At 30.9% G+C, this 25,511-nt stretch overlaps 1 protein-coding gene across 3 annotated transcripts; it reads right to left on the reverse strand.

Annotated features, from left to right (window-relative positions):
- Positions 1-891: 891 nt before the first annotated feature.
- Positions 892-7,077, reverse strand: LOC112720174 (probable WRKY transcription factor 20). 3 transcript variants are annotated; one of them, XM_025771020.3, is made up of 6 exons: positions 6,339-7,077; positions 4,735-4,914; positions 3,867-4,416; positions 3,587-3,752; positions 3,349-3,507; positions 892-1,688 (listed from the first exon to the last, which is right to left on the reverse strand). In XM_025771020.3, the coding sequence occupies exons 1-6, from the start codon at positions 6,600-6,602 to the stop codon at positions 1,205-1,207; spliced, it is 1,803 nt and encodes a 600-aa protein (XP_025626805.1). In that variant the 5' UTR covers positions 6,603-7,077; the 3' UTR covers positions 892-1,204. The 3 variants fall into 3 exon arrangements, with proteins under 3 accessions (XP_025626805.1, XP_072062543.1, XP_072062545.1); XM_072206442.1 differs by lacking the exon at positions 6,339-7,077 and adding an exon at positions 5,381-5,617; XM_072206444.1 differs by lacking the exon at positions 6,339-7,077 and adding an exon at positions 5,099-5,320.
- Between the last annotated feature and the right edge of the window lie 18,434 nt (positions 7,078-25,511).

Genomic DNA, 25,511 nt, shown 5'->3' on the forward strand with positions numbered 1-25,511 from the left:
GATTTAGATCTGTGGCGAATTAATCCTTGACTTGCCAGACTAGGGGATACCGTGAAAAACCAAAAAATTAATTATAAATGTAGCTAAGAACAATTAGATGTGGAACGTGAAATCTACTTTATAATTATTAGTTATCCAGATATATGAAGCATACCTACCAATATTAATTATTAAATACTAAAAATCTCCCGTTCAAAATCACAAGCTCAATCAGGTATGATAGATTCCATGTCCTTTTCAACGGGATAGAACTGTGTTAAATCTTTAAACGGAAGAAAGTAAACCTCTATGGCTCTGTAAAATACTAGTCATACTCATATCCTTTACTTCATAAGTGCAAAACGGGAAAACACACCAAACTGTATTCATCATTATTAAATATTAAGACATATCACCTACTTTCACAAAAGTATCTGAGTTGCACCAGGTTTCACCTGGTTCTGGCTCCAATCTACATAAACTTTTCAGTGTGTTTCTCACTCGGGTATGCATAAAATAGGATGAGAAAATCACACATTCATGAAACATCCAACTTCAATATCATCATACACAAAAACCACCCCCCCAAAAAAAATCAGAAATGTAGATTACATTACTTATATTGAAGGTAAAGAGAAATAGAGATTGTGATTACCAAAATTTCAGAAACAGGCTAAATTATGCTTATAAATGGTTGAATCAAAACACGCTTACAAGGGTCCTGGATGGAACTTTGATATCAGCTTCATATTCGTACAGAAGAATTTGTATAAAATATAATTATACATACAACATTTAATCAAACAGCTACAAAGTTCCACTACGGAGCAGCTCTCAAAATAGTACTGATATAAACACAGAATATCTGCATTTTCAAACATAAAAGAGCTTGTGATGTTATTACATTTAGAATTTCAGAAACAGGCTAAAAGATACTTCTTATAAATAGTTGAATTCAAGCACTTTTACAAGGGTTTTTGTTGAAGCAACTTTGATATCAGCTTCATATTTGTACAGAAGAATTCGTATATAATTATACAAACAACAATTAGATATAGCAGAAGGGATGCAGCTACAACTACAAATAGTGATATAAACACTAGAAGAACTATCTGGCATTTTCAGACAGAGAATGAGATGCTTTACCTTTAAGCTTTACCCGCCAAAAAGAAGAAAGCAAAATGATCCTCAAATTATTTTGTTCTTTTTTAGTAATTTAACAATACTACGGACCCGTTAGTATTCTTCCCATGTTCTGCGGGCAGGGATAAGTAGAGTGGTTCAAAGATGTACTATCACTCAGATTTTCTCTAGAACCATATGATGGAATTGAACCGTTATTTAGAACACCGAAGTATACTGGAGCTGAGGTAGCATGGACAAACTTGAAACTGGAATTGCTTGTGTGAGTTTGGCTGCCTCCAAATTCAGAAAGTGGCACTCTCCCTTGCCCATTTGAGCCATTTTCCGCAGCTTGGTTAAGGCCCATCCCAAGATCAAGGCTAATCGTATCGCTTTCTTCTGGCCTAATTCTTGCCTGTCCAATGGATGCAGCTTGTCCTGCCATGTCATGGCTACTATTCTTTGCAGTTGGTACATCATGATTGTGCTTACCTTCATATGTGGTTATTACTGCTTTTGGATCATGAGATGCTCGCTCCACATGCTTTCTAACAGGGCAACCAGCATTCGTGCATTTGTAGTAACTCCTGAATTATAAAGTAAGCATATAAATAACATTATACAGGAAAAATAAAATACAATCAGGTAGAAATTTGTCAAGTATATAAAATGAACATAAGGCAAGCTAAGGTTATCGAGATCTAGGTACACCAAGTTATGATTAAATTAAACTGGAAACCCTAGGAGCAACAATTTTAGATTGTACAATCTACAGTAAGGACAACTTCGTTACTAATATTTCCATTTCCATAAAATATAAGGAATGTGGTGAATGAGGGTGGTGGCAATAGCAACCACTCTTCCATTCTTGATTTCTACAGATTATCACACCAAAACTGATAGCAACTTCTGTGCCAAATGATTCCAAAAGATGGCATCACCAGCAAGAATTATCTGTAACATTGGGGCCAACTACACCAAATCCATAATAAATCTAACCAGATGTCTTGACATACAGGTAGAGATTATCATAAATATTTTGCATTAAGAACCGTTGACCTGGATAAACTATTAAAATTCTAGTGTCTGAGTTGACGTCAAGTAGAAAAGCATCAATCTCTCTACAATATTAGTTGTCGCCTTATCTAAAACTTTACTCAGGTGCTTGAACTCCATTAGAAATGTATGATAAAGAATTTCAGTTAAAAGTATACATTCGGCAACCCTGCCAACCCCTTTGTTCAGATTCTGAACTAGACTCATACTAGTGCGTAATTTGTATTAGTGTATATGAAACAAACCATATAACAAAAGAACATTTCCAAAGCACAGTGCAGTAAATTCAAAAGAGGAATACCAGAGGACTAGCAGAATTTATTGTTTTTCCCCGGCAGTTAGCCAGCAATGTTTAAAAGTGTGGGCTAAAAGTATGTTGTTAGATTATTAGACTAAAGAAATTGGGCAGATGGCTAAAAAGGCTGGCAAAAAACAATAAATTTTGCTGGCCCTTGAGCATTTCTCAATTCAAAATTAGACCAAATTACATAGGAAAGCCTCTCTTAAACAATTGAGATCAACAAGACAACAATGATAATCAAACTCTCGATAGTTTTGACTTAAGTTTGTCTCATCCCCCCCCCCCCCACACACACACACAAAAAAAAAAAAAAAAAAAAACCCTTTAGGTATTGGGTTAATCTACTCTTCTTACTGGGGTTTGCTCAAGTCTTCTCTACACCAAATTTAGCCACCAAAAAGCAGAGTTCTATCGTTCTACACTAGGTGCTATCCCAACATCTGAAAACTGTTAGATCAACACACTAAGTTTTATGGTATCTGAGATCAGATCCTCATCAACCACAACTTGTAAGTATCTTTTTGCAGTATTCAAGTAAACTAAATTATAGAAGTTCTGCCAGTTAAACCAAAAAGCATTTCAAGTAACTTTTAGCTGAAATAGGATAGGAAGTTCTTAATTTGAAATTCTAGACACCAAAATTTTGGCTCAACAAAGAGAAAGAAATTCCAATTCCCAATCCTTGCTTAAGCTCATGTTAGGTTTTAGAATATGTACCATTATATAATGCAACATACAACTGTTTGCTATACTAGAACCACAAAGCATCATCAACCTTGCAAAATACTGCAATAATATATATGAAATAACAAAAAGGGATTGACGAAGGACACATTTTAAATAGTTTATGATCAATTTAGCTTCAATTGTATCATCAACGTAGGAAATACCTAGGATTTGGATTGCCTCTCACAACCTTCTGCCCATACTTACGCCAACGGTATCCATCATCCAATATATCAACCTCACTCAGAGTTTGTACAACAACCCTTGGCTCCCGGATAGGCTTAACTACAGGAGTGATATCAGCACATCCAAGATCCATTTTTCTGCTCAAAACAAAACTTACAATCAGCAAGGAAACACGTTAAGCAGAAAAGCCTAGAGTTTTGGTCTAAATTGTCAAACCTTCGTTTGGAGAAAGGATCATCATCATCGAGCTCATCATTAATCTTATTTGATGCAAGCCCTGCACCCTCTGGACTATCAACACTTGCTGCTCCAGGTGACAGCTCTGGAGTACTGCCGGGCTCGGCAACATGAGAGACCTGGCCATATATATTGGATACCTTGTCTACAATTCAAAAAAAAAAAAAAAAAAAAAAGAGGGGGCAGGGTGCCACATTATTTACTTAAAAAATAATTAACAACAAACTTGCATCAATGAGAAGCTTCTAGCCTGCATTACCATCTCGACCAGCAAAAGAAACCTTATCAGATCTCTCATCTTGCATTGACATAATACTTCCAGCAGAGTATCGGCGGTTTGGTTGAGGTTTAGGATGATCATGTGTTCCCTTGTAAATTATCTCAGTGATTTGCCCATCATGAGAACGTTCAAATAGTTTCTTCACTTCACAGTTGGGATGTGTACATTTGTAATAACTTCGTGGAAATTCACTTCCTTTAACAAGTTTTTGCCCATATTTTCTCCAGTTATATCCGTCATCAGATACTCTGTCAGATGCAACCGGAAGTCCATTGCTCTTACTCTCAACTTGTGATGCTTGAAGCCCACCGGCTGTGCTGCCCCCGTGGTTAAATTCATCCATATCGACTTCAACATGAGAACTAGCTCCTGAACTAACCATTTGAACAGGTGATGATAGACTTAATTCATTTGAAGTTACTGCTATCTCACTTTTAACTGATGGTGACGAGGGGAAACATGGGGCTTTTCCTTGAACATCTATTTGAGTAGATTTTTCATTTACATGGTTGTTGAAATCCGCATTAACCTTAAAAATAAGTTCATAGTACAAAGTAAGCACTTGCAACCAGAAATCTTCAAAACAGTAGTATTGAGACATGAACTACAAATCTGTTTCCAACTAACTCTTCAACCAAAACAATGAAAAAAAAAATGGTTAAGATGGTGAAAGACTTAAGGAATTTATTTAGATTGGCATCACTAATGAGTAACAGCAAGATATTTAATTAATCATGATATATTGATAACATAGAACACGTTATGATAAACAAACAACAATGCTTAGCTCGTGTCCACATTATCAATAAGATATCCCCAGTTTTAGTAACATCAAGTAATTCATTACCATATTTGATCTATTGTGTGCTTTGAACTCAAAGAAGCTCGATGTTCTGTCATCAACAGTACTGGTATTAAAGCATACAGTGGTTACAGGAAATGTAGTAGATACAGCAGCAGAAGTCACAGAACCATGCCCTGTTTGATGAAGCTTAGAAAGGGAACCTGTAGTTGGTGAAGGTTCAACCTGCAAGGCATACAAAAACTATTATTACCTACAGCCCCCTGTCTGCGGCAATTGCAGAATTAAGACTAATCATAAAAATCAAATACAGAAATTAGTATATACTAAAAAAAATGAGTCATCAGCTAAACAAAGCAAAAGCAAGGGAAAAAGAAGAAAAGAACAACACCACTAAGTTTCCGAATACCTGGGAAGCCTTAAGCCTAAGACCCTAAACACTACTCAATGGATCAAGCATACCAGTAACAACAATAGACAATATAAATTTGTTGGAGTCAACTCCACAATGGAGCATATTTGTCAGCTGCATACACAAAAAGACCCAACTACAATTGACCATAAGTGAAATTCATAAGTTTCTCCTCATGACATCCGCTTATTGTTTGTTGGTGTCTCTAGGACAAAAGACAGCACACTACATCATCTATGCAAGTTATTTATACACACAAATCAGGAAACCCATTCTCACATGAATCTTGCAAAGGATTCTGCACAAATTATGACCGTCCAGATAATTAACATCCAGCAATCATGTGCAGATACAAAAGAAAAGAAAAATCTTGATACACAATCTTTGTGACATATATATGCGGTTGTTCCATATACATAAATGGCAAAAGAAAGGAGTTATCAAAAACTAAAATAAAGGAAAAGGGGTAACATCAATACCAAAAAAAGAGACTCATGATGTGAAAAAACAGCACCCACACTAAAAAAATGAAGAAAATAAATAAAAAAGAGAGATAATGTTTAGTGATTGATAGTTTCCTAATTGAAAGTCATATTCCAAGAGAATACCGTACTGAGCATAAAGCAACGAATACATAATTCTATAAGAGCAAGTATCAGAATCTCACGGTCCCGAAAACACAAACTAACCATATAATAAAATCTACAAAGTGAAACAGAACACAGAAACGGGCCCAATTCAAAATGTCACCAGATTAGACAAGTATAAGCACTAACACTGGAATTTCGAATATTTATTTTCGTGAAACAAACAGCATCTTCAACTCATCAACAATTAAATCACATCACTTAAGAGCCCCCAAAAAAAAATTAAAAAGATATTCCTAAGAAAGAATAATAAATAGCCCAGAGATGCTGCGTTTGGATGGTGAGAGCATTTTGCAAGAAAATTATAGAGAAATAAACATATTTTAGGTATGCCACTCACACTGAGTAAACTTCACTTAGGTCAAGTTAAGAAAATGCCATCTCTGACCAAATTGAGTAGAAAATTATAAATCAACTAAAGAGGGGGAAAAATACATTTCATTAATGAATTCACTTAAATCTTTTTTTTCTCCCTAATTCGTTTACTGATAAACCGGTTACATAAAAAAAACTTAACCTTCACCATCTACTATGCCAAAAACAAAACCCTAGAAAAAAAGAAGAAGAATAAGAAGCGAAGCTTCACTGACCTTCATGTTGGAAAGCAGCACCGGAGATTCGAGAAATGACGTCGGACTGAGTCCCGGAGGAATCGTGACGCACGGGGACCTCGAGATCGGGAGCTTTGCCGGAGACATCAGCTTGTACCTTGCACCCCCGGCGTTGGCGGAAGATGTGGCTCCGGCATCAGGCTGTGGAAAAGATCGATTCGGATCCTCCGATTGCAATTCCGCGGCGTTGCCGGAACTGCTTTGCCGGAGCTCTGTGAGTGAGTTTTCTTGGGCGGAGTCCATTGTGGTGGAGAGAGAAAGAGAGAGTGTGTTTTTGTTTGTGTTTGGGATTTCAGTACTCGAGTCAAAGAAGGACGAAAGGAGGCAAAAGCGGAAGGGCAAAATGGTAACTACGTAAGAGAGCGTCTCTCTGGGTTGTGTTTTTGGTGCGTGCTTTTTGTGTGTGTGTTTTTGAAGGTTCTGTCAGAGAGTGAAACGCAGTTGACTTGTAACATTGGATCTCTCTGTTCCGTGTTAGTAGCTTGTGTTCCTGTGAGGCTGTGACTCTGTTCTGTCTAAATAGCTTGTCATTTTAAACGCTGCCTGTGCTTCGCAGCTGTGCTGTGTTATACAAAACTACCAACAAAGAGTTCATGGTCAAATGTGATGAATTCATTTGTTTAATTTGTATGTATCAATAGTTGTAAAATATTGTGTTCAGCTAAATCTGTTCTCATTTATGCAATACATAGGTGATAATATATAATTAGATGTGCATATAAAATTTTGACTATATATCATGATTAAATTTTTAATTTAAGATTTTTTTTACTAAAAAAAAATATTTTAGTTCATACAGATAATCAAATGATACTTATAAATTGTATAAAAGAATATCAATTTTATCTTTAGAAAAGAAAATATATATTTTATATTGAATAATAAAATGATATAAAACACAATATTTGATTACAAAAAAATTTAATAAAAAAATAAAGATAAATCTAAATCTTCTATTTTTTTTAAGCTATACAAACTTGCTACAATATAGTAAAATGTCTCTTTTTCTCGAAATAAATCTGTTTATTTTTTAATCTGAAAATATTTCTATCAATAAAAAAGTTTTTTTTTAAAGTATTTTTTCTAAATCTAAATAGATTTACACCATCATACTAAAAATAACCATAAAAAAACCAAACGCATCATAAAAAGAGAGTAAAACATTATAAGAGGATTATTAAAATTGAACCCAGAAATCAATCTAGGTAAGAACAATAAACAAAATAAAACGGGTAGAGAAAGAGAGAGAGATGGATTAAGAAGAAGAGGATGAAAAAAGGAAGAACCGGAAAAGAGACTAGAATAGAAAAAAAAGGAAGGAGAGGCCAGAGGAAAAAAAAAGGAAAAAGAGAGAAAAAGACTTGAAGTGGAAAGAAAAGTGGGAGAAAAGTGGTGGAGGTAGAGAACGGCCATTGCTGCTGGTATGGTAGTGGTATCAGCAGCCCTCAAATTGAATTTTTTCGTTATTCACACACACACAGATAGAGAGAGACTGTGTCTGGAAGAATCGTGAAGAGCTGCACTTCTTAATTTAGAGAGAAAGAGAGAGTATTGTCTCTGGAAGAGTCGTGAAGAGCTGCACTTCTTAATTTAATACTTGAAGAGAGAGCACTATATCTGGATGAGTCGTGAAGAACTGTACTTCTTAATTAGATGTGCATATAAAATTTTGACTACATATCAAGATTAAATTCTTAATTTAAGATTTTTTTACTAAAAAAAAATATTTTAGTTCATAGAGATAATCAAATGATACTTATAAATTGCATAAAAAAAACATCAATTTTATCTCTAGAAAAGCATATATATTTTATGTTGAACAATAAAATGAGATGAAGTATAATATTTGATTACAAAAAATTTTAATAAAAAAATAGAAATAAATCTGAATCTCCTGCTTTTTTGAAATTACACAAATTTGTTGCAACATAGTCAGATGTTTCTTCTTTTCGAAATAGATCTACTTATTTGTCAATCTAAAAATATTTTTACCGACAAAAAATCTCTCTCAAAGTATTTTTTTCTCAAATCTAAATAGATCTGCACTATCGTACTAAAATTAATCATAAACCATAAAAAGAGAATAAAACATTATAAGAAGGTTATCAAAACTTAAACCAAGAAATTAATCTAGTCAGAATATTCAACAAAATAAAATAGGTAGAGAGAGAAAGAGAGAGATGGATTGAGAAGAAGATGATGAAAAAAGGAAGAATCAGAAAAGACATTAGAATAGAAAAAAATATGGAGAGGCTAGAGAAAAAAAAAAGAAAAAAGAGATAGAAAGAACAGAGAGAAAAAAACTTGAACTGGAAAGAAAAGTGGGAGAAAAGTGGTAGAGGTACGGAGACGGCCATCGCTGTTGATATGGTAGTGGCAACGGCAATTTTCAAATTGTATCTTTTCTATTATTCACATAGACAGACAGATAGAGAAAGAGACTGTGTATGGAAGAATCGTGAAGAGCTGCACTTCTTAATTTATAGAGAAAGAGAGAGAAAATATTGTCTCTGGAAGAGCCGTGAAATGCTGCACTTCTTAATTTAATACTTGAAGAGAGAGAGAGAGAGAGAGAGAGAGAGAGAGAGAGAGAGAACTATGTCTAGATGAGTCGAGAAGAGTCGCACTTCTTAATTTAATACCTGAATGCATAGTTATGAGAACCAAACCGACAATCGACCCGGTCAGACTATCAGGTCATTGGTTCAACCGATAAATCATAGGTTGAACCGGTTGACTATATCATAATTAAATAATTATATACATTTTAGATTTTTCATAATAACTTTTTATATTAAATTAACTTATTTTCTAATTCATTAATTAATTAGTATCTATTACGTTATTCAAATATATGTTAAAAAATATTAATATTAATATTAATAGATGTCATATAATTATCAATAACAAAAATATGTTATGATTAATAAAAATTTTTTGCTTATCTTTTTTAATTTATAGATATTTAACAAAGTTTAATGTTTATTTTAATAATTATATATAATTAAAAAATTAATTTAAGAAAGAGCAAGTATAAAATAAAAAATTAAATTAATATGAACACTACTTATTAAAATAAAAATATAAAAGAATAAAAAATATCTTAAATTAGTATGACTAAAAAAGTAAATACATAAAATTATTAATTAGGATATATCTAATAGTTTGTAATATAATTATAAAAAGACACCATATAATACAAAGACTAAACTTGTCTTAGTTGTTGAATGCTCTTTTATATATTGAAGGTCCAAGTTAGGCCAACCGGTCTGATTCGAGTTTGACCGGTTCATTTGTTTGTCTGATTAGAATGTTAATTCAGACCAGTGTAAGGCTCGATTGATCAGTTTTCTAATCAAACCGACTGGTCCAGTCTGTATTTGATAACTATGCTTGAATGATACAAAGAAAATGAAGTTATTTTTTTTTAACTTCTAAGTGTGTGCTCGGTTTAGCTTTTGTAAACTGGATGTGAGTTCAATTTGATTATATTAGAATTGGTTTTTATTAAAATTGAGTTTGTTTCAATGTGATTTATGTTTGGATACTTTGATTCAAAAGTAATTATAATTGATAAAAATATTGTTTGGATAACAATGACCAAAATCACTTTTAGATGTGAAATTACCAAAAAGATAAAAATTAAATTAAACTTTTAATATTATTCTTTTAACAATTTTTATATTACCGAATTTTAAATTAGAACATATTATTATATAAGATATTATCTTAAATATTATATGCATATTATAATAAATTACACATAATATTAAATATATATACACATAATTGATAATGTCTAATAATTATAAACTATAATAATAAAAGACAAACAAGTTTATAAAATTAAACAAAAATAACAATAAAGTGCATAAAATACAAAAATGCATTACAACATATAAATATAAAGATAACACTAATTTAATTGCAGAAGTATTAAGATTTGATTTACTTGATAAGATTTGATATGTGTACTAAAAATTTGATTTCGAATAGAGTCTCGAACAATGTTCATTTCTGAAGAAGAGGTAACAGATAAATTTGGGGATAGACTATCATCAATTTGATTATCATCTTTATCTTCAATAATATTTTCATCTTTATACTGTGTGAACTCAAAATCTGTTTCAGAATTTTGTCAAATAAAATTATGAATAGTTATTGTTGCACTAACTATTTGAACTTAAATTTTTATTTTGAACTTTGGCATACGACCCAAAATTGTAAATCTATTTTGAACTTCCCCTTAAACACTTCATTACCATTTGCAAATCCAGATGAACGTCCAAAATTTGGAAGATGATAGCGTTCATATCTATATGGACTAATATATCCAATTGGTGTTGGATATCTTGAATCTATTAAATAATATTTACCTAAAAAAAAGAATATTTTTGTCATATCAATAATAAATTTTAAAAATATAAATACTTCATAATTATGAGAAAAAATTATACCTGTGAAAAGATGTGAAAGATTTATACTAGGTCTTGAGATTACATCTTACAAAACACGAGTATCAGGAATTTTGTCTTCCCATCCTGGTAATGTAAATATAAAACACATGTTCCAGTCACACACTGTCATCACATTTTGTGTTGGAAATCCTTTCCTTCCAATAAATTTGACTTGCTCATTTTAGCTAAACACACATGGAATATAAGTACACTCAATGATTCCTATAGCATTCTTAAAAAATAGTCAATATCGTTGATCATTTTATATTTTGGTTTGAACTTTTCGAAATATAGGATCTAATGGCTTTATGTATTTGAATGATAACTTCAAGCAAACAAGTAATACTTGTTTAAAATGCCTATTCATCGTCTCTCCTGAATGTTAAAACTTTTTTATATAATCTTATTGCCAATTTTATGACCAACCATATTTAAGAACATCACAATCATCTCTTGCACGCCCATTTGTTTAGTGCTCTTCAAACCATGTTCAATCAACTCAGCACACAACTGAATAAAAATATGTTTTTTCATTCAAAATATTTTATAACATTGAATAGGATGACCTTCCAAAATTTTTTAAACCCATAAATGACCAGTTTTTTCATTATTTCTATGTGGATCTTTGCAAATATATTTAATTGTATATTCACCAATCAATGTGCATACTTCTTCAGCTTCTGTTAGATCATCTTTTATAATGGAAAGTAATTTAGCTTTATCATTGCATTTTTTTTCATTGTCTTCATTCTACTTATCCATTAATTCTAATTTTAAATCTAAACCTGTATAATATATATTACAATATAATTAAGAATTCAAATGTTTATTTAAAAACAAATTGACAACTAAATTTACTAGCAATATGTGATAAAAAAAAAAAGTAGTTCAAGACATACATCATACATTAGTTTATAATCATACTATGCATATTATATGATAAACATATCCAAAGCTAAGGGTTCTCTTTCCCTATCTCCTCTGATCCACTAACTTTATCTCTTTTAGTTTTTTAATTTATATGCCATCATTTTTAAATTTTATTATCAAAATATGTCACATGACATTCTCTAATTATAATTGAAATAATTTTTCTCCAAAATTAAAGATCTCTCTCTTTCTCCCTTTCTCCATCTCACTTCCTCTTTTATCCACTTTATCTCTCTTATATATTATTACTAATCTATTATATGTAATATATCGATTATATATTACCAATTTTATAACCAAAGTATACACATGACACTCTCTAATTATAATTGAATTGAAATCTTTTCCTTCAAAATTGAGGAGGTTTCTCCTATCTCCCTCTTCCATTTTCTATGTTCCTCCTTCACCCACCTATATCTTTTATTTATTGTCCTTAATTACTAATTATTAATTTGACAATCTAAATATATCACATAATATTTTTTCAGTTCAATTGAAATTAAAATCTATTATATATTATTAATTTGATAATATCAAAATATACTACATAGCATTCTTTCTCATTGCAAGTGAAATAAAATATTTTTCTCTAAAATTAAGGAGTTTGATCTCTCTTCCTTCTCCATTCACTTTATCTTTCTTGGCTTTTTAATTAATATACCATAACTTTTAAAATTTATTACTAAAATGTTACTCTTTTAAAATTATTTATTCAAATATCATTTTTTCACAGTAGAACTTATTTTTCGGCATCTGACAAGAAAATGTTTACTTGAGAAGTACTTCTAACAAAGAAAACGCTAACTCATCAATTATCACAACAACCCTTCCGGCATTTAGCGGCAGTTATGCAGCAATATTGCGGCGGTCTTTCACCGCCACTAAACATTTTGTGGCGGATAAATGACCACTCCAAGATAGGTCACGTGCAAATAGTTAGTGGCGGTTTTTGCCAATCATTGGGATAACCACTGCGAAATTAACGTTCAATTTTGTGGCGATTTTACCCGTTGTCGTAGTTAGTATGAAAACTACCTTTCATTTTAGCGGCGGTTACAAACCTTCGCTAAATAGCACGTACGTAAAATGGCATATGTTTTGCGGTAGTAATTTAATGTTCTCTCATAAAGCACATTTAGGAAAAAAAAAAACAAAGCAAAGATTACGGGTTCAAATAAGGTCGTAATCCAAGATAGACAGTGTTGTGCATGCGAAATTTCCTCGGTGATTCAAGGATCGGGTTGATAGAATATTAAATTGACTAACGTCTTTTTAGCCTAGAATTTGTACTTTATAAAATCTAATCTTCATATTAAGGATGAATGTTATATGTTGCCAGGTTCCAATGAAAAGTATGCAGCATTCAAAAGAAATGAAGTTGCTTGCATACAATCCCATGTTTCAGGCAAGACGATTTGGGGCGTACAGCGTCAATGGGTACAAGTTTAGGACTATCACGAAGGAAGACGGGCTCAAAACCAAAAATAGTAGAGTTTATGACTCTTCTAGTACAAGAAGTTATGCAAGTATGCGTGACAATAGAGTGGTTGTTGGTAGTGTTCCATATTATGGAAAAATTGTGGACATAATTGAATTGAATTATAGCTTTCATTTCACAGTGGTATTGTTCAAATGTATTTAGGCTGATACAACTACCAGCAGAGGCATCAAACAAGACCATTTGGGCCTTACCAGCGTTAGTTTCTCTCATCCGATACACACCGGTGATCGAGAAGACGATGAACCGTATATATTGGCATCAGAAGCTTATCTCGTATATTATGTGGATGATGAAGTAGATAAGGAATGGAGTGTAGTGGGGTTCATGTGAAACCACGAGGCTTGTATGAAATGGTAGAAGAGAATGAAGAAGCTAAAGCTGGATTTTCTCCACAGCCAGGGTTGAACATGTTAACAGCAGATGATATTGGAGATTTACAGTTGATATGGGATGATAATCTAGAAGACCCCACAGACAATGCTTTTGAGAATTTTGATGATGTTGCATAATGGAAATATAAAAAAATTGAACGTCATTTAAAGAGGATCTTTGTGTGATTAATAAGTTTAATAAAGTTAATGATGTACGTAGTTTGCTGGTTGCAATACTATCTGAATTTTTGTATTTCAATTAAGTCTGGACATAATTATTGGTTTTAATGAATAAAAGCGGTTTCCTATTTCTTCAACGTTTTTTTTATAGCAAATGTTAGTATCTAATAAAGTATTAATGTCGTTATTGTTGTTATTCTTAATGTCATGGTGATGATAATCATGATATCCAATAATCATTATCGTTTTCAATATATTGTTATGACTAATAAATATTAGTGAACATAAAATGATGGTGTAACAGGACAAATGAAAACAGAAGACTTTTCACTATACTGTGCAAGCACAATATTCGCTAAATAAATGGCTATGCCCTCTCCATTCTCATCATTCGAACATGCAATTTCTCTTGCTAGAGACAAATGGTTTTGTAAAGTGAATGTGAGATGTTGGTTGGAGGCTATATCATGACGATCTTATTCTAACTAATACTTGAAAACGGCAAACGAATCTACTATGCATGTTTGTTCTTTAGGCATACCCTTAAAAACTTGCTTTAAAGTTTAATGTATATTTGAATAATATATATTTTAAGTTGATATATGCTAACAAATTTGCAGCAATCATATTTGTTACGTTAACATTCAAATTTGTAAGAACTTCATGAATGGGGATTAATGTATGAAGTAAAATTTGGGTATATTTTTGTGACATGTGCATTTTTAATATAGAAAGTGCATCATAGGCTTTACCAAAAAATATCATGAACTATATGTCTTTTATTATGTATACGCCCTTTACAAATAAGCATGCTGTTGAGTTGGATATAGCTTCAAAAGAGGAAATGGAGTATATAGAATTGCACATTACAGAACTTCTTTTCAAGAAATCTGCCCAAACAACCAACAAGGGAGATGGTAATTGTTTTTTTTTTTAGTTTTAAAATTGTCTTAGCATATTAACGTACATTTTTTTTCTTAATTACTATCTAATGACCTGGGAGTTTTCATTTTCTTCTGAGTAGACTTGGATTGTTATATGCATGTTGATATTTTCAGTGTCAACTGAATATTCAGGCGAAGTAGTTAATGACAATCTAGATGGGACAGAGACTGATCCAGAAGACAATTTAGTTGGTATCTCCTCCGTTGAAATTGACATTCTCAGGCAGTTTGATCTCAATAAGGTTCGGGAAGAAGACAATGAAACTTTAGATAACCAACAAAGACAACATGATGTACATGCTGCAAAAAGGGGCTTCAATCTGAACAAAAAGCCATAGTTTGGAGATGACTTATCAGATCCTGTATCACGTGAAGGCAGTAGATTCTTAACAGAGTATTTTTGGCCTGGTCAATACGATGTTGAAGAGAAATTTTGACCTTTTATTTTAACACTTAGGTTGATTACCTTTATTTAATGGTTTGGGTTGCAGACTCGCAGTATTACATATTTGTCAACTTTAAGAATTTCGATTTTTATGTTCGATTGAACTTTGTTTTAATTTTATAAATTCAGACGATGACTTATTTTTTCTTTTACGTTTATGCTTGAATGCAAACTTAAAAGATCTTATAGTAAACGAGAAAATTCAATTTGTAAATTTGTTCACATGATTAGTCAAAATATATTTTTGTAAGTGATTAATTTTTTTATGTAAAGCAAATCCAAAAATAGTGTAACGACTAAAGTAACAGTGATTCAAACGTAATTCTCAAAAAAAAAAAGTAGTGAGAACATAAGTAGATCATACTCGGTTATTTTTTTTAAAATAAATCGAGTTAGATGTATTTTGCAACGGATAGAATAAAACCGTCACAAATAGTTTATCGTGTATTACCCGCCACTGTAACTGCCACAATATGTCTAACCGCTGCAAAATGCTAAACTATTACCAGCCCTCCTCTTATCCGTCATAATTATGGCGGTTTTTTGAAATCGCCGCTATCTACCGGTTTTTGTGTAGTGTATTCACTATACAAAAAATGATGAAGTATACGTGTATCTCATTTTTTTCTCTCATTTGATAAGTTTTTTTAATATTTATTACAAAAATATTAGATATTATTAATTTTAAAGTTATAATAAAAATTAAATATTGAGATATAATTTATTTTAAAAAAATTATAATCTCATAATATTATTGCAAAAAAAAAATATTAATATATACAAAATAACACATTTTAAAAAAAATAATAATAGAAGTTTTAGTATTAATTTCCTGATTATAGACCTACATTAATCATCAAGGTTTGAGTTCCTATATATAACTTCCTTGAGATTAATGACCTTTGACCATGTTTGGTCCAATCTAATCAATCTTTAATATTATTTTCTACAAGTATCCATTTCCTGATTATAGACCTACATTAATTATCAAGATTTGAGTTTCCATATGTAACTTCCTTGAGAGTAATGACTTTTGACCATGTTTGGTCGTCCAAACCAATCTAGTAATCTTTAATATTATTTTCTACAAATTTTCTTTAGTGTCGTGTCAAATTGAATATTGGAAATCAGTCAAATCACCTTGTTAATGTTCTTCCATGCATTTTAAGTGCATGGACTTGATATTAATGTATATGTGGTGAATTTTTTTTCTCGAGTTTAATTTAAGTCAAACATGTAACATATTTTGCGTTTTAGTCCCTTAATTTGTATGTGTACTATATATTTTATGTCTTGTGGGTTTTGTTTAGTTGGGATTTTAATTTCTTAAGAATTTTGATGACACTTTACTTATAGGAGTTGATTATTGTTAATTTCAATGTATTATTGTTTCTTGTATTCAGAAATTCTAGAGGACTAGCTATTTTTGGCCAACATTGTATTTTAAGCACTGCACCCACGTTTTTCAAGTTTTTACTTATAAAGGTAGAATTTAATTTTAATGTACTTTTAGTGTAAAATAGTTTTATTTTTCACATTGATTACATAAATGAACATCTAAAAAAACGAATAGAATTATATGATTGTGTAAAATATTTTATACTATCAGTACATCTAAATTAAACTCATAAAAAAGTTTGAGAAATGCATACATGAACAAGTATATTTTATGCACACAAAAACTGCTAAACAACCGAAAATACACCCCCGGAGCACAAGTAAAATGACTGGATGTACATAAGAAAAAACAGTACAATTAAATATCCATTATAATTCATTCTTTAATTAATTTTTATTTATAAAAAAATAATATTCGAATCCCGCCTTGTGCATGCAGCAACTCATTGGCCAGCGGCAAACCCTTAAATGGAGCTCAGTACCGCGACGGATTAGTCCTTGGCCTGTCGGGTTGGGGGATACCGTGGGAAACCAAAAAAAAAATTTATAAAAAAATAATAAAGTAATTATAATAATTATTTTAAGATACTATATTTTAAATCTTCTCTCTCATATATGATATATTTAAAATTATATGTCTTTAAAGTTAGATATTCAAATTTAAATTTAAACCTAATAAAATAAAAATAACAAACTAAAAAATTAAACTCTAACTAAATTAAAATTAAATAATACTATCGAAATCAATTTTTTTTCAGTTCTAAATCTGGTATATAATTATTTAACAAGAGTAATGAATACAATTGTTTTTGGATGAGTTTCGGATGTGTTATGTTAAGAAATTATTTAGTGAGCAATTTGTAATTTTAGATGTGTTAAAAAAGTATTTATGCTAAGAAACATACAAGTACGAAGTTTAATGAATTTTGTATGTGTACCAAAAATATTTTCTGTGTTATCTTATTATTTTGAATCTATTAAAAATTTATTTATGTTAATAAAAATATAAATACGAATTTGAACAATTTTAGATGTGTACTAAAAATATTTTGTCTGTTATGTTATTATTTTAAATTTGTTAAAAAATATTTATGTTAAAAAAATATAAGCACAAATTTAAATGAATTTTGGATGCATACCAAAAATATTTTGTATATATTATTTTATTATTTTGAATGTGTCATGAATATATATATATATATATATATATATATATATAAAATAAAAAAATACCAACAAAATAATGTGAGAAAGAGAAACAAAATAATGTTCAAACACAATATAACTTTTTATGACAAATGTTTAGTAAAATTATTAAAAGAGACTTATCAAATAATGCTTTGATGCCTAATATAAGAAAATTAATTAATTTGTAAACTGGCTTACTCAGAAAGTATTCTCCTAATTTCGTTAGACTCTTCTTTTTGAATTCAACTACTGTGGTAGGTGTACATTAAAAGAATGAAGGTAAAACACTCTTGTGATGACGATGAACAAAAAGAAAAAATTGTTTTGTATCTTATGTGAAAAATGACTGAGTGGAGGAGGTGGTTAGATTATTGAATAATTATTACATTTATTTTATTCTAAATTAAATAAAATTTAAAATAATTTCTTAAAAATAAGAAATATAATTAATTAAAAATTACTATAATAGAATATATAATTTAAAAGATGTTTAAAAGTTGAATCATCATTGGAGGAATAGTATTTTTCAAGAAAAAAAGATTGAATTATGCTTAGTTAATTTTTAGGGATAAGTATTGTTTTGACCCCTCATGTTGAGGGTCGGAATCGAACCTGTCCCTGGTGTATATTTTGATTTAAAATCACCCTTAATGTGTTTTTTGTATTAAAATCGTCCTTTTAAATTTTTTTGGACAAAAATACCCTCCACTACCATCAGCACCTTTACCTCCATCACCACCAGCACATTTACTCCCACCACCACTACCAGCACCTTTACCTCCACCACCAAGAAAAACAACATCAATAAAATCAACACAAATTCAACAAATCAAAAAATCAGAAATTCAACAAATCAACACAAATTCAATAAAATCCAGAAATAAAAAATTCAACAAATCAACCCAAATTCAACAACCAAATCAAAAACAACAAATCAAAATCAGAAGCAGAGGCAGTCACAAATGCAGAAACAGAGATAGTCATAGAATTAGAAACAGAAACTCAAGCAGAAGCAGATGCAGAAGAAGATGTCGATACAGAAGCCGAAGCTGTAGAAGCAGATGCAGTAGAAGAAGATGATGCTGAAGCAGATGCAGCAGAGGAAGAAGCAGAAAAAGCAGATGCAAAATCACGGCAGCGGCGGCGATGGAGCGTCCGAGGACCGACGACGCACTCCACCCTCGGATCCCTCTCTCTCCTCGGCCACCCATCACCCGCGGACCTGCGACGGAGCATGCGCGAACCAGCTCGGTCTCAGATCCCTCTCTCTCTCCTTTGCGCGCCACCCTCCTCGCGTCATGCTCCTCTTCCCGGCGACGCACTCCACGGTGGCAGAAGCATGCATGAACGGTCCTCCCTTCCACCGACGCTCCCTCTCTCTTTCCCCTCTTCTCATCTCCCCCGTCGCAGCCCCTCTCCTTTCTTCTTTCTTCCGGCGACGGCGACGGCAGCTCCAAGCTTTGCCGGCGCCGTCCCCTCTCCCCCCCTTCCCCTTCCCCCTCTCCCTCCCCTCCCCCCTTCGCATTTCCTTTCGGCCCCCCACCCCCCAAAAACGCGTTTCTTCTCCCCCCCTCCCCCCAAAACGTGTTCTTTTCTTTTTTTATTTTATATTTTTTTATTATTAAAGTAGGGGTATTTTAGGAATAAAATTAAAATTTTTTTTAAAAAGGACAATTTTAATACAAAAAAACACGTTAAGGATGATTTTAAATCAAAATATACACTAGAGACGGGTTCGATTCCGACCCTCAACGTGAAGGACCAAAACAATACTTATCTCTAATTTTTATTATGAAACAAACTTAAAAATGTTTATCAAGTTATCTAAATTTGTGAGCAACGGAAGCAGATAATTAAATATTAGTTATTGAGACCAACTTGAGAAAGTAGTTTCTGAGGCGTGTAAGCACTTTAAAATGGCTTTTAAAGCAATTTATAAAGTATCTAGAATAAGATTTAAAAAAAAAATGTAGAGTTAAGAAGAGATACACAAAAATATATATTGGTTCAGCTAAATCAAATTAAATTGAGAGTTTCATTACTTGAATATATAAGTATTAAAAGATTCTTTTTTTTTTTCAAACCTTGTTAAATTAAGATAATTTGTATTATAACTGATCTAAAAATTATTAAATATTAAATATTACTGTCTTAAGTTTATTCAAGCTAAACTTTGTTTGACTTATTATATCAAATAGTATGATTTATGAACTTTAGATATTTTTAAAACTTTTTTAGGTCTTATAGTAACTCTAATCAACCAAAATAATTTAAAAAATTTAGATATTTTTGTTTCAATTTTTTTCAAATTTAATGGATTAGATTACATAGAGTAATAGTTATGTAAGACTACACCTTATAAATTCTGATATTCTAGATTCAAAATATATCAAATATAGGAATTAACTCATCAAATTGTATTTGTAAATCTGGTGTGATAAAACATGAAAGATCTATAATAGAGAAAAGTCTTAAGATGACCCTTATGAGATAAAAAGAGTTTTACAATAAAAAAAAGAAAGTAAAAAATAAAGAACACTTTGAAAACAAATTAAACGAACAACAATTCGACATATTTTTTTGGTTTCTTGTTTTTCATAATTTTCTTAACTTGTATTTATTGTATTAAACTTGTCCATTAAAAATCTTTTTTTTTTTCCCGTCCGTTGTGAGTTTATTTCTTAAAATGTGCAAGAAATACATGTTCAATTTGAGTGATATAGTGCTTTTAACAATTATGATAGTCTCTTTTGTATTTGCAATAGTCACTACAATACTTTCGATAGTTAGCGGCGGTTCTGCAACAATATTGCGACGATTTTTTACCGTTGCTAAACATCTTGTGGCAGTTAAGTAACCGCTTCAAAATAGGTCACGAACAAACAGTTAGCGACAATTTCTGTTAAGGGCTGGAATAATCGCCGCGAAATCAGTATTTGGTTTTGTGGCAGTTTTACCCGCTACTGTAGTTGGCAACAAAAATGCCTATCATTTTAGCGGCGGTTTGTGACCACCACTAAATAACACATACGTAAAATGGCATATGTTTTGCAGCGGTTAAAAACCGCCGCCAAATTCATTTTTCCATTTTTTTTATTATTTTGCCTCTTTTACTTTTTTTACTTTAATTTATTAGAAAGTAATTAAAATAAAAAAATTTAATCAAATAAAAAAATAAAATGCCATAAAGAACATAATATATATAATAAATTTGTCATAAGTGCATCATTTTTTATAAATTAAAATGAACTAATGTCAGAAAAAATAAATATTAAATACTAAAACAAATTAAATTCAATAGTATATATTTCACGGGACTCAAACTCATTATTTTTGTTGCAGGTCTGATTGCCACAAGAAGATGACCTTATGCGCGATGAAGTCGGTGTACTCCCCAAAAAATCCAGTTCTACTGCAACCTCAGATGAAAAATTGTCTCTTTGCTGTTGGATTAGATATCTTAAAAGATTTTTTATCGTCTGTTTCTTCACTTTCTCTTCTGCTGCCTCGACCTTTAATTCTGCAATTGTCTTTTGATACTTTTTAATTTGCACACCAAAATCTGACGGTTGTGCAATATTGTTATAAAAAATTTGGGTGGAACATGGTCCAACACCTAAAACACGAACTCGTCTTAAATACTCTTTCTAATAACTTGTGCAAGCGAATTATTTTGTGAAAGTTGTTTGGAGAATTCATCTTGTCTCAAAATATATTCATTGAGTTTGAATGCTTTTTTTGAGATCTTTACGGTGTATTGTACCTTATTAAAAATCAAACAATTACAACTTTTGAAATGGGTTTTTTTTATTTTAATAAATAAATTAATTATAATAATTATGAAAATAAATAATTTAAAAAATATTTACCAAAATAAATACTTCTCTCTTATCTCGTTTACACTGTAAACGAGATAATTTTGCATGTGTAACACCCTAACTTCAGCACATCATGATGGTACCAAAAGTGAGGCGTTACTGACCTGTTTTCCGTATTTACTATTTAATACTGAGCCTTTAATTCGATTTTGTGTTTCAATTTTTAAGAAAAAGTCGAAAAGTTTTGTTTCTATTAATTAAAATCATATATCAAAGATCTCCAAGCAATACTAGTCACATAGTTAGTAAGAATAATAAATATCATACAAAAGAATTCAAATGAAACTCAGATACAACTTCTATCCCTCTGTATCAAATAAAATTTTAACTAACAAAGGCGAGAGAATTTTAGGAAAGCGAGTCAACACATAAACTTAACTCAGATAAGACTAATAATCACCCACAGCTTCAAACTGAGTCTTCGAACCTATGTCATTAAAAGGGTAGAAGATTTTGGAGTGAGAATAAACCACGCATTCTCAGTAGGGAATGAAAATATCGTAAGAGTAATGAAATAAAATACAAATAATTAACTTTACTCAATAAAACTATATTTTTATCAAACCTTTTGAAAATACTTTTTACTAGTTAAGACAAACACTAATAGCACAGGAAACATATCAACACACAAACAAGTAGCAATAAGACAAACAGCACAATCACAGAGAGACAAGATAAGCAAACACAATCAAATGCAAATGTGCAAATAATGATAATGCATGTCTAGTCCTATCACAGGTAATGAGTTCATTTGTCGGTTTTGACCCGCACCCGATGCAATCCGACTCGCAAGTTAGATAAGGCATTCCAGTGGCATAACCTCTACAAGTTTCTACTTCTTGCAGGCGCTGATTCTCTAGCTGAAGTATGCCGAACATGACCTCTGCAAGTACTTACAGGCGCTGATTCTCCAGCTGAAGCATGTGCCACTTTCTCCTGGAAGACATTTCATACACACGGACATCCCCGCACAATCATTCACACATAAAGCCCACGACCTCCAGTGAGCGTTACGTATCACCGTCCTCACTGAGCCGTCTCTATTGTGTCAAGTGAGCGTTACGTATCGCTATCCTCACTAGACACTTCGCACTAAGGCCCAACAACACTTAATATCTTTTCAATCACTGCTCTCTGCTCTTCTATGACAGAGGTCCCTTTACTTAATAAACCGAATTCAAGTCATTTTTATTTAAAACAAACGCCTCTTTTTATAACCTTTTCAAGCCTCCGAAACCACTTTACTTACAACAAGTTCTTCTTTCATACAAAAACCAGCTCTTTCTTAACCATGATTTTTCCAACCCAACTTCAAAACCATTTCAGATTTAAACCTCTTTAAAAGAATCATTTATTAAATAAATATCACGGCAGGGTCTCGAGACCTTAGGGAGGACGGCAATCAAACTCAAAACATAAAGTCTTTCTTAATAAATCAAACCCAAACGTAAATCTTTTTTTAATAAATCAAAAGCCAAATAATACAATTTCTCAAGTCCAACATTTTTCTAAATATTTCAAATAAAGTCTTAAGTTTCATAATAAAATTTCGACAACATCTCTCCTAAAACTCGGACTTTGCCACTCTTTTCGAGTCCCAACCGAACCATTCTCAATCTCTTTTCAAACATTTCCAAAATCAGAAATCATTTTCAAATCTCAGTTCAATACCAACAAATCAAACCGACTTTCCAACTCAACAATCAAAATTCTCAGCATTCCTAAACAATCAACAAATCAAATACATATTCATCACATTCAGTCACAAATGCAATTCAAAATTATCATTCAGTCATTCCAAACAATCATAAATTATTTACAAATATCCACTAGATTTCTATGGCATTCATAAATTAAAACAATTAATTTTAACCTGAAATCTCCTACCTTCGTACGAAATCAAAATCAACGAAAACTTTGGAAAAGCTTTTTGACCGAGCTGCTGAAAAAGAAAACGTCAGAAGTCGTCTGTGCCTCCTAGAACTCCAATTGGCCGAATTAAAGGGGAAGAGAAACTACGTCACCATCAATTTTTACCGGATAAAAATTACGCTAACGTATAGAAAAAAATGATACGAATATTTTTATCAGATTAGATTTTTAATTGGAGTTACAGATCTAAATAAATCGAAATCGAAAGTTTCGAGGTTTCACGATTTCCTCTCTCTCCCCACGGTCATTTTTCTCTCTTTCTTTTCTTTCAATATTGTTTGGGTTCCAAAAGGAAAGAATGAATATTAGATGGTGAAGAATAATGAATACTGACAAGGTGTCCAATTATTAAGTAAAGGACCATTTAACTATTATATATGTATTTATGCATGGCAGCCACGTTTGGCTTTCTTAATGTTTCTTTCTTTCTTTATATATATATATCTCTTGGCCGAAGAATACAAACTGGCCGAATAATAATAATAATAATAATAATAATAATAATAATAATCAATTTAATTATATTTTTTATTAAAATAATTTTTAATAAATAATTTAAATTAATAAAATAAATTATAATTAAATTAAATTTCAATAATTATAAAATTTTATTTAATTATTTTTATTAAAAATAGTTTTTTAAAAATAAAATTTTAATATAATATAATAACTCATAAATAATTAATTATTTAATTTTAAAAAATACGGGGTGTTATAGGACGCAAAACGTGTATATTTCATTTACAGTCTGTAAACGAGATACATGTATTTTTTTTAAATTTAAAAATAATAAAAAATATTAATAATATCAATAATCCAAATTTTTAGCATGCAAATCGTACATAAAAAGGTTGATAGAAAAGATTAAAATGAATATGTTTGATCAATTAATACTAAAAAAAAGTACATAAAAGATTTTAGATTAAATTATGATCCAATTGGATTGATTTAAATTTGAAAAATAAAAATAATCGTTTGCCAGTTAGTAGGAGAGGTTGACGGAAATAGTGAGAACAGAATTGAAACGGTTATCTCCGATCGTGGAAGATAACGTGAGAGATAAACATGTTAACACGTTTACGTGGAAGCACGTTTTCTAACTACCCACTATTAATCCTATTGCTTCTAACCGACAAATTTTTTAAATTTTGCATATTCAAATTATATATAGAAAAAGTCTAGGGGCCAGCAACTTTGTTAAATTTTGGCCAGCATGTAACCAGCAAAGAAAAATGAGACATTGGATGAAATCTCACACCAATCTCACACCATTAAAATCATCATTGATGGCTATTTGATGACTACAAATCACAAAAGTTACTATCCCCTAGCATTCCTCTTATATATATTTTAAATTTTGTTTGTTGCAGAGGAGTACATAAAAGTTTGAAATATAATTTAAATATAATTATATTTTAAATTTTGTTTATTATATAGGAGTATATAAAAATTTAAAATATATTTAAATTTTGTTTGTTGTATGGGAGTATATTTAAATTATATTTCAAATTTTTATTTACTCTTATGCAACAAACGAAATTTAAAATATATATAATTTGAATTTAAAAATTAATAAAGAAAGTACATAAAAAATTTAAAAATTTTATCAGTTAGAAACAATAGTATTAATAGTGGGTAGTTAGAAAAAAGATAACCGTGTTAATAATGGGACGGTGCATTTACGTGATTTCACATAAACGTGTTTAGTTTAAATGGATAATCAATCTTCCATATTATTTAAAATGGACAGTTTATCTTTTTTATTATTTAAAATCGTCCATCTTCTCTATTATCTGAAACATCTATTTTTAAAAATTTGATCCAAACTATATTATTAATATTTTTTATTATTTTTTAAAATTATATTTAATTATTTATAAATATATATATATTTCGTTTACAGTATATACAAAAATTGAAAAAACACA

This window comes from Arachis hypogaea, chromosome 11 (assembly GCF_003086295.3).
Source record: "Arachis hypogaea cultivar Tifrunner chromosome 11, arahy.Tifrunner.gnm2.J5K5, whole genome shotgun sequence".
Lineage (NCBI taxonomy): Eukaryota > Viridiplantae > Streptophyta > Magnoliopsida > Fabales > Fabaceae > Arachis > Arachis hypogaea.

What these genes read in the sequence shown, in the direction of transcription:
- LOC112720174 (XM_025771020.3), bottom strand. Translation starts at nt 6,602, where the DNA reads ATGGACTCCGCCCAAGAAAACTCACTCACAGAGCTCCGGCAAAGCAGT. An exon ending in TGCTGCTTTCCAACATGAAG is followed by an intron (nt 4,915 to 6,338) that starts GTCAGTGAAGCT and finishes TATGCCTTGCAG; the next exon opens with GTTGAACCTTCACCAACTAC. An exon ending in TTCTTTTGCTGGTCGAGATG is followed by an intron (nt 3,753 to 3,866) that starts GTAATGCAGGCT and finishes TTTGAATTGTAG; the next exon opens with ACAAGGTATCCAATATATAT.